Source organism: Limulus polyphemus, unplaced genomic scaffold, assembly GCF_000517525.1.
Source record: "Limulus polyphemus unplaced genomic scaffold, Limulus_polyphemus-2.1.2 Scaffold441, whole genome shotgun sequence".
Classification (NCBI taxonomy): Eukaryota; Metazoa; Arthropoda; class Merostomata; order Xiphosura; family Limulidae; genus Limulus; species Limulus polyphemus.
The window spans coordinates 151568-162592 of record NW_013666051.1 but is presented as its reverse complement, the minus strand read 5'-3'; the positions used below and the strand labels follow the sequence as shown (position 1 = coordinate 162592).

General features: G+C 29.7%; 1 protein-coding gene across 3 annotated transcripts in view; it reads left to right on the top strand.

Annotated features, from left to right (window-relative positions):
• LOC106458299 (probable proline--tRNA ligase, mitochondrial) overlaps nucleotides 1-11025 on the top strand; it is a 42204-nt gene that overhangs the window by 20079 nt on the left and 11100 nt on the right. For all 3 annotated transcript variants that reach the window (XR_002610342.1, XM_013917792.2, XM_022384469.1), the window contains exons 5-12: nucleotides 1172-1252; nucleotides 1779-1851; nucleotides 2603-2710; nucleotides 3049-3142; nucleotides 3608-3639; nucleotides 4169-4227; nucleotides 6240-6319; nucleotides 7250-7385. Coding sequence is in view for 2 of the 3 variants with exons in the window: in XM_013917792.2 (XP_013773246.1) it covers nucleotides 1172-1252; nucleotides 1779-1851; nucleotides 2603-2710; nucleotides 3049-3142; nucleotides 3608-3639; nucleotides 4169-4227; nucleotides 6240-6319; nucleotides 7250-7385 (663 nt within the window). In the remaining variant the exon portion in view is untranslated. The remainder of the gene's footprint in view (nucleotides 1-1171; nucleotides 1253-1778; nucleotides 1852-2602; nucleotides 2711-3048; nucleotides 3143-3607; nucleotides 3640-4168; nucleotides 4228-6239; nucleotides 6320-7249; nucleotides 7386-11025) is intronic.

The following is an 11025-nucleotide window of genomic DNA, read 5'->3' as shown; positions in this document are numbered from 1 at the left end:
GACTGTTCTCCCATCATTTCAAAACTGAATGTTGGGCTTTGCCTGCATGTGCAGCTTTTCAAATGCAGTGTGGGAAATGGCCAGTGTAAACAGGAGACAGACAAATAATAGGACAGACTCCATGATTCACAATATATATATATATATATATATAGCCATTTTTATTTCATCTTACATTATTTTGTTTGTGAAATCGTATAGTTGGAGCCTAAATTGGACAAGGATCTAATGCATCATCTGCCATTACATTATCATGTCCATTTTTTAGCCAGAATTTACTGAAAATGTGGTTGTCACAATCAGTGCTGGCTTAAGTTCAAAAATTGAAGGGTGCAAAAATAAAGAATTGCACTCATTTTCTTTTCTTTTTTTCTGTACTTTAGAAAAATTTAATTTTTTTTAAAATTCAGAATACAGAGTACAAAAATACTTATAAAAACAAAGATTATTTTTTAGAAAATGGAACTTTACAAGTTTTAACATGGCAAAACTTTTCCTTTATTTGTCCATATTAATTTCTCTGGCTGTTTCATCTTCCATAGAAATTATTGCGAGACCATTTAATCTCTCTTGTCCCAATGTGGAACACAAAAATGTTTTTATTGACTTTAGTCTTAAAAACCACACTAACAGGCAAAGTTAATAAAATTCTTAGAGCCAATAAACATATCTGGAAAAATTTCTTTGATTTGGTTTTCATATATATGAAATAAGATCTTATCTGGAGTTGAATTTTCTGGTATTCTATGTAATATTAATTTAAGTTCTGCACACAAACTTTCACCACAAATATCCATTTTTGCTTTGTTTCTTAGTAATTTTTCTAAATTTTTAGAATTTCTGCACCTCTAAAATTTTGTGGTGTTTTTTTTGTTTTTAACCCTTTGAACCTGCTTTGAGCTGGCTGTAGTCCCAATATGTACAAAATCTAGCATGCATCAACTTGCTATGAGATTAAAAGAAAATAATAGGATGGGCAAGCGATTCATGCATGAACATACATAATATTCCATATCTGCCTTTTAAAAGACTCAGTTTGTAAATGATTGGTCAGTAATTTTCCCTAGTGGAACTAATTTGTACAGGTATTGCCACAGTATTTAATGAAATGACTAATTTCTTCTAAGAAGACTGGTATTTTCATTTTTAAAACTACCCTTATTTTTTTCAGACTCATGAAGAAGCTGTAACATCTCTTGTATCATCACTACCAAATTTGTCCTACAAACAATTACCATTGAAACTTTACCAGGTTTGTTTATTACCGAAACATAATATATTGGCAACTGCATGAAACATGTTAGTTTGTATTGGGAAAAAATGGTAGTATGAGTAAATGTATGTTTAAATATTGCTGAAGCTATACTTAATGGTGTGGGTTTGCTCATAACGAATATTATAACTTTATATTACACCACAAAAAGTTTGTATAAATTGTATAGAAATTGCAGTATCTATAAATTAAAATTATTCTTTGTAAGGATCTACAGTGTTTTTAAATAATTAATAAAATCAAATTAAAAAGATTGTGATTTTTTTAGACTTTTTTCAGATGTTCAGAACATATTCAATGTTTCCATCAGCTTGAGTTTTTCTTGGTTATGTATATCTACTAGTTTTTGTTTCTATTTCAAGTTTTAGGGACAGTGTTTCACTCTTATTGTTTAAAGTACTTCAAAAGTCATGATGAAATGCTTTGTACATTCACACATTTTCAGTTAGCTTTTTTTTCCTTCTTTTCCACACTAATATTCATGATGATTTACTTCAAAGTTTAGATCACTGCAAAGTTTCGTGATGAAATGAGGCCTCGATTTGGTTTGTTGAGAGCAAGAGAATTCTACATGAAAGGTGTGTCTCTTTCTCATGTTTTCTTTCCAGAATGTTGTAACTTATATTATTAGTTATAATTTAAATTTAATAGTATTCAACCCAAATAAAATTTCACGTTTTTCATTAGTGAATAGTTACATATTACTAGAGTCAAAATTAACATAACTTTTAAACAATACTTAAGGAGTTTGGCAATGATGATTTTGAAGTAAGAATATAATGTATCAAATTTATTTCACATTACTTATATTGAAACCAGTATTTAAGTCAGAAAAGAATATGGCACAAAATGTTTAACCTAATAGGATCTGATCCTTTACAGTACTTTATTAAGGTACTTTGTGAGTGACATTAAAGTTTCTAGTACCTCATCTGTTATGTTTTTGAGTTTCTTGTACTCTTATTGTTTTTCTTGTCTATGTGATGAAAAATTGTATTTTTTATGATTTAAACATAGGTTTCTCTAAAGGAACTGATTGATCATATGAGCTATAATTTATTTTTTACAGTAACTGCAGATTACATTATTGTGAATACTTGTAAGCCCTGTTTAAATACTTTGTAGCATAACATTAGCAAACATTGTTAAGCCTATTTGAACTTAAAGTTATTGATGCCTGTGTACATTCATCAGAATAATTTTATATCTATGATCTTATCATATAGAATTCTTTAAACTCTACTAGTTTTTCCTTCTAAAATATTACTTTTATTAAAAATAGTTTGTATAATTAAAAACCTGTTATTTGTTTTGATTGCTTTCTTGTAGACATGTACAGCTTTGATATATCAGAGGAAGAAGCTCAGTCCACTTATGCTGAAGTCTGTGAAGCTTATGATAGGATATTCAAGCAGCTCTGTTTACATGTTGTGAAAGGTAACTAATAAAAATATATTCTATTGTTGAGTTGTAACTTATTAAATTGTTAGAATAGCAGATAAAAGTATTCTAAAATATTATGAATTTACTTATAAGGGTTTACACAAATGTGGATTAACTGCTTTTTTTTACTTCATTAAGAAACTATATTAAAGTTTAGAAATATGTTTTCTAAAATCCATTTTTCGGTTTATTGTGATCTGCTGCAGTTTTCTTCTGCTTACAAAATATAACATACTGAAAAGTCTGTATGCTATTTTATTATGAAAAATTAACATGTTCATTGTAATTGAGATATCTACCTGTCTTAAAAACTTCACTTTTATAATGAACAGTTCAGGGGCTGACAGGAAACATAGGAGGAAAGTATTCTCATGAATACCATGTCTTGTCAGAGATAGGAGAAGACCAACTACAACTGTGTACCAGGTAGGTTTATTGCAGTAAAATGTTTGCCCTAATTGTAGTCAGCAGTAGGTAGATTTATTGTATTAATGACTTGCGTAGTATAGTCTGTACTAGTTAGACCTATTGTGTTAATGACTTAGAATTGTCTACTATTTTTTGTTTGGTAGGTGTATGACATTGATAATTATGATATGGATTTTGTACATACGTGGGGGTTAATTTTCTATAAAAAGCCTTGTAGTTTTAATGTGTTACTGAGTGAGAAATTTTACCAAGCCTGGTGTATTAACTAAAGATCTTTAGTGAATAAATGAAAGGATGAAGTTTTAACAAAGACTGTTTTTATTAACATAAGAATTGTGAATTGAAATATGAGTTTATGTTCATAGTATATATATATGGATTTTCCATGTTTGCAATTTCTTGACATGTGAGTGAAAAGTTAGATTTTTTTGTCCTTTTAAACTTTCTTGTTATCTTTTCCAGCTGTGACTTTAGAACAAATGTTGAGCTGCAAGGTGTGTTTCATAAATTTTCAAAGTTTTAAAAGAACATACAATTTACTGATTATATTTCTTTGATGTACATTAAAAACACATTGTTTCTATTCTTGACGTAACTAGAAGTGAGCATGGAATTGATTTACTTTTATGGAAGACATTACATAAATTTTTATAGTTTTTTGGTAATATTCTTGTAAAATTATGCTAATCTGTTCATTGTTTAATTCTTATATGTGGCAGTAACCCCAAAGTTTACATTAAATAGTATATTAAAATTTAATTTTTTAGACATAATATTTTTTTACTATAATTGTAATCATTTTATAACATGGTTGAAATCTATCTGTTATTGATTACCTCACAATGGTTATTAGCCATGTAGCATGGCTAGTAAATTATTATTTTGAAGTATTATCTTGTGTGGCTGTTTTCTATTATAGTAATTTTCTGGGGGGAAATGTATTTAACAAGTTTCAAGTTTGAATTGTTCTATTTATTAACATTTGAAGGTATATATGTATAACAAGTATTTCTTGGCTTGCAGAGACTATATCAGTTTGTCCTATGTGTAAATCACATATGAAGAAAAGTCAAGGAATAGAAGTAAGCTGTCAGTTTTTAAAATGTAAAACAGTACTTATTATTTAGTAATCTCATCTACTCCCCCCCCCCATGATAGGACCCCATAAAACTGTAAACTGAGAAACAAAAATTAGTATTTGAAACAGATGAGTTCTTTAGAAGCAATGCTAATATCATTAGGAAGTTGTGAAAAAATTATTTAGAATGAATACTAATGTGAACTTTTTATATATGAAAATAATGTCAAAAGATCTTTTTTTTTTAACTGTGAGCCATTTACGTATGCACTTTCATAAAGGATTTGACTTGCATATGTTCCTCTGTATTTGCCGATCTAGTTATAGATAGTTAGAGGTGTGCTGTGAATAATGTAATAGACTTTCATTTTGATTTTTTTGATTAACAGATGATTCTCAAACTTATTGGAAGTCCAAAAATTTTAATTTTAACAAACTTCTTGAAGTAAGTTTCATTTCACAATAGAAAGTTGTGTTGAAGTTTTACATTTTCATTTTCTGTCCTTTAGCATTATTATTTATCATGACACACATCAATGGGTGTTCTTGAGCAATATTTCAGTGTCACTGGCAGAGATACTTTAGCCTTTGGCAGAATTTTGTTAAACTCGCATACTACACTAAACCTCATGAACCAAGGCAAAGTTTGAGTTATATTTAAAAAAAATATTAAACATTTCAGATATACATTTTAAAACATAAATAACACCTAATTGTCTAAAATATAAGACTAAAACTTAAAAACAATTTAACTGTCTATCTAACTAACATATTTCTAGGTGAGAAACAATGCTAAGAGTGGTGTGACATACTTTATAAAGAATTCTGTGCACCAATTTTAAAATAACCATTGGGAAATTGTAGCTTTACATGAGCTCTTTCTATTGGTAAAAGACATCTAGTTCAAATAAGTACAGTTGTCTGTGAAATTGCAACTCTATATGTAGAAAGTGGGCATGGGTTCTGTCAAGTGTTTATTTCTCCTTTCTCGGAATTTGCCCTAAAGAATTTGAAAGAAGGACATGTAAACAGAGCAATTAGCCTTTTTTCTATCTAATCATAGACATCTAGTGTACATGAAGGATTTTTAATGTTACAGAGACCAAAATTTATGACTTGTATATGCTTGTGCATCATGGGACAACAAAACAACCAAAGATAAAGAATTTTTTTAAAGTTTCTTATGAAATAAAGGAACTAAAACTTAGATAATATGAAACTTTGAATTATAATGTACATTATAATGGTAATTTCATTGACATACATTGACAGTGAAGTTGCTTGATCAAGTTTTGCATGTAACTCAGTAAAGCCTTGTGACACGTGTAGAAAAGGGGACCTGTAGTTATAGGGTTAATGTAAAGTGCAATTTTAAATTTATGTTGAATATTAGACAGTGTTCGTATGTCACAACACTTAACAGTATCCCAGTTTTGATCACCTGACATTTATGGTCACTTTGCTTGTCACTCAGAATAATATAATATACTAATATACAACACCTACTATTATAATTTGAAAGTATAAGTAAAGAACAAAATAATCATATTTGTTCAGAAAAATTGATAATTTTTTAACAAAAAAGCTGAAAACTTTGAATGCACTAATCATAAGAAACAAGAAACATATATCTAAATTAAAAATAATAATAATGATAAAAGGTTTCCCGATGATAAACAAAAAACACAATCTTGCAAGAAAAAAAAATATATTTTGAAGCACTATAAACAAATGAACAAAATTATGAAAAAGAGAAAAATATGAAACCAAGCAAACAGTTTAAAAAACATTTCCACAAAGTTTTTCCAAAAGCTGAATTAATTGTTTTGTTTTTTCAAATTGCTTGGTTTTCATTTGTTTTCATCTTTTAATTTTTTAAAACATTTCTTAAAAAGAATATATATGTCATTTTATTTATTTATCTTAGACAAGTCAGTAAGCTTTAATTCTGAATTTTTTCCGTGTACTTTCTACTGAGTCTGTTATTATTTATTTTATTTTTTTTTTTTTCCATAGGTTGGTCACGCCTTCTATCTAGGCTCTGTTTATAGTGAAGCATTCAATGCACAATATATCAACAAGAAAGGAAAACCAGAGTAAGCAGAGGCTTAAATTAAAACTTTGTTTTAGAGTAATGTAAAAAAAAATGAAGATCTTTACAAAAAAAAAAAGTATTACATGTTTTTTTTATATTTTAGAATTTTTTTTCTTCAATTTGTATTTAAATTTTAATTAGCTATTTTAAGATTCAAACTAAATTTAGTAAGTTTGGTGATAGTTCTGGAATTCGTAGTGACTTTTGTCTGTGCTTTAAAACCTAATTTGTGGTGATTACAACATAAATTAGTATTTTTTAATAATACTTTTTATGCAGTTTTATGAACTTGATTAGAATTAACAATTGTTTGATCATGTTTACCCTTTTTTTTTTATATCCAATTTTTCTCTCATAGTGTGATAAAATTTAATCTAGAAATCAAGCTAAGCAAGTTTGAATTATTATTTACTTATTTATTTTTTAACTTTCAGATCTAGTATTTTGTTGGGCCTGGCATGACCTGATGGTTATGGCACTCAACTCGAAATCTGCGGGTTGCAGGTTTGAATTCCATCATTGAACCCTTTCAACCTTGGGGGCATTATAATTTGACTGTCAATTCAAATATTTTATTAGAGTAACCCAAGAATTGGCACTGGGTGATGTTGACTAGCTGCCTTCCATCTAGTCTATTATTTCTAAATTAGGGATGGCTAGCACAGATAGCTCTGAAGTAGCTTTGTACAAAATTCAACAAACATAAAGTATTTTGGTTTATTAGATTTCACAACTTGCATAATTTCTAAAAAAAGTATAGAAAAAATTTTCCTCTATGGGGAAGGGCTCCTGGGATTTTTTAACTCTATGCACCATCATAGGCACTGTAGTGAGTGGAATTGGTTGCATTTGGGTCTTTAAATATCTAAATAATTGTATCTTTTAAGTGTAAATGAAATTTTTACAATTAGATTTTCTTTGACATCTTCAGGCTGCTACAGATGTGCTGCTACGGTCTTGGAATTACACGACTTATGTCGGCTAGTATTGAAGCTTTATCATCAAAAGACAAACTACAGTGGCCTTTAAAGCTTGCTCCTTATTTAGTATGTGTGATACTACCAAAGGTAAGTAAATAAGCACCAAATATCTTGTGTTGTATGTTAAAACCTTAAGAGGAAGGTAAGGGGTAGCTAAGTTTGAGGTTAATATAAAGAAGTAATCAACTGCAGTTTCATATGGAATTTTCTTATTTATTTTTATACACGCTATTAGATGTAATTATGGAAACAATAAATTAAATGGGTAGAAAAAGCAAACATTATGGAGTGCTTTCCTTACATTGTATGAAAATGAACTGCACCAAAGTGCAGTTATATTTTTACACTGATTCACTGTCATCCAACCAATCAAACAATGCTTTATAAAAATAAAAATACAGGTAGTCGTACTATTCCCAACAGTAGTGTTTTGAATGAACTCATGACTCTCAAAACAGAAATGCAACCTGACAAAACATGTTGAAATCAAATTTTTGTATGGTGAAGGCTACATTATGTAAAAGATTGAGATGAAAGTTCATGTTTCAGTAGGAGCTATATGAAAACTTGAAGAAGGTATATGAAACTAGTACTGTTGATTCTAGATTTGGAAAAGGTAGAAAACCCAAACTCTTCAAAAGTAATTTTACATAACGTATATTAACTTTTGATCAAAGAAAGTTAACTTACATAGATCAGGATATGCTCTTTATATGATACATGATAATCCTGTAAAGATCTTACCAATAACCTAGCTCGAAGTACTGGAATGAATGTTCCTTTCAGAACATTAAGATACATATTAGCATGAAGTATCCCCAATGGACAAGTAGGTGGTGATAAATCAATCTCTATGAGATAAAACCAAAAGAAAAGGTGGTAATTGGCATCAGACTTCAAACAATGGAACGAGAAAAGTAAGTAGAGGTTGTTATTTACAGATAAATTAAACTTCCAGTTATGTGACAACAATCAACAATAGTTTGTTTGATGGTGGAGAAGGGAATAGTATCATGGTCTATGTAAAACATCTACAGTGAAGAATGCTGGGGGATCAATATAAGTGTGAGCTGCATCTCAGCCAGTAATGTTGGAGTTCTACAAAACATTGGTGGCACCCTGACTGCTGACAGGTAAACTTAGATTCTTATTCATCATGTCATTCCTTCAGGAATAAGACCTATAGCAAGGCTTGAAGTTTGTTTGTTGTTCTAGCAATTTAGAAAGTTGACTGCAAATAATATATACAAATGACCTTGAATTTCACTTATGCATCATCTTATGTTTGTTTTTGTGTAGCTGTGTTCTCTTTAGATGGAATATGTAATGAAGTTAAATATTTAAGTAAAAAAATTAAACAAAAATAACCTCTCTTTTTTTTCAAAACTGCTACTCACACATAGCTGATCATTCTCTTCCAGTTAGCAACATCACTTTTATTTTTAAAACTGACTTACTGTACCAATGTGAATACTTATTAATAAAACAAGTGTCATTTTACTTACAAATATCTTTTGATTTTTATCACCATTAACTATTAGCAGTATCCATTGCATCTGGCTTGTGCTTGGTGTGTTTGTTGTACACCCTTCTCTTCTCCCTGGTATCATATCACACCATCCAGTTATAAAATGCCCAAATGGTGACCTACCGTGGAAGTATCGTTAATGCCATATGTTTAGGTTATTGAAATCTGTGCAGTAAGTTACACCATCTGTTAATCATTACATAATAGTAGGGTTCACAATTCAGAGATAATATGTTTGTCTATTGACTGTATCAGCATTATTGGTAGCCTTATAATACCATACCAGTACAATTCAGAATTTGTTATTTTTTTTAACCTATGGAAATATTAATGCATAAATTGTATGGAAAATAGTAACAAATTTACTTGTGACACTCCATAAGTCATTAACAGGTCTAGATCTGAACTTTGATTGGTTTGATAAATAGAACTGCAAGCAATTCTGTCTGCAGTCCAGTGAGTCGGTGAAATTGTCAGGATTCCATGTGATGTCATTAGGAAGTTATTTATCTATATGAAGTAGTGATTCAGCACGGCCATAACAATCTTTGTCAAAATTATCTGTGTTTAAGGTTGATTATCAATAAACAGCTCGTGTTTTCTGTGATAAGTACTTACATATTTCTTGAGGCTCTGAGCAGCAGATGGCAAAAATGGTGGCTACCAAATTCAAGCCTTTTGTTGGGCAGGAAATCTTCTTCCACCAAGATAGTGATTCCAAGCATGCATCAAATGTAGTGAAATGATATCTGGAAGTAAAAAAGGCTGATGAAGTACTTGCAACATAATTTGTCTTACATATTGTCCAGATATGATTACTGTTAAGGTTGTATGAGTGTATATAGCAACTGAGAAATTAAAAGGTGACCAAATAATGTGGCAAATTGTGGGAATAATACAGGACATTTGGAATTATGTTTTACGTTCATACATTGAGTTACTTGTAGTAGTATAAAAACAAGGCATAATATTCTGTTTAAAGTAAATACAAAATACAAGTGCCTTTTTATTTTCTATAAGAACATATTGTACAAATAATAAATTGACCATTCAGTTGCAATTATATATTTTTGACTCATTTATCACCTGTGCCTTTCCATAATTCTTTCCAATACAGGGTTTTTTGAAACTGTTTCTGTATCAGTCATCAGTTTAACTTTTGAATTCATGTTCAAGGGCAGGTTAGGATGCTAACCCTAGAATTTCTTTGAAAATGGCCCCATGGAAGTAGATTTGGAAAGAGTGTATTACGTAGAAGGTCTGATGATTTTCTCTCTATCTCTTCCAACCACCTTCGGCAAGATCACTGAAATCTGTTGTTTTTTTCACAATTTTTGAAATATAATTTTCAATTATCTTCCATGTGTAATAAAAAAAAAGGAAGTATATTGTTAAATATCAATGATTTCTTGTGTACATGAAAAATAAACTTGCAAGTTCCCATAATAGTCTTTATTATGGCCTAACATGTGGTAGAGATCTTTCATATGGGGTTTCATTACTGCACAGCCAACAACTCATTTTGCAATTTGCATACGTGTGATGTTTGACTTTTGTGTTCCTTTGAATCGTATATTCACAGAGCAGTGAGGCAGTAGTATCTATAATAGCTCCAAAACTCTAAGAAAAGCTTTAATTCATCATATTCTTGATTTTTACTAAATACTCACCTACTGTTTGAGGTACTCCTTTCAGTGACTTTTATCTAACTGCAATACTCTATTGTTAGGCTTTTTATTCCTTCATATTCCATGAAGATAAAACCCCTTAACAGCTTATAATCTCAAAACCAAAGAATTTGGTGAATTTTGCTTCAAATCTGAGAGAGTGTGACTGACTTAACAACCCAGCAAAAACTTACCATAGAGGGATTGATTCATCTGTAAAATTACCAGTGTGTAAAAATGTCACTTCACTTCTAAAAGAAACTACATTTTCAAGTTTAGTGCAGTTTGACATTTAATAGGCCTAATACAATTCGAATTCATGGCTTTTAATTTGTTTATTTGAAACTAGAATATCTAGCTTAATCATCTTGCTATTAGCACTCTTTTCTGCACACATCACAAGGTTTTTATGAGTTACGTTTAAAATTTAATTAAACTACTTTATTATCATGGTATACAAATAAACTTGGCATAAAAACATAGCTAATTATCCAAATGTTAATATTATATTAACATAAGTTCTTAATTTTAT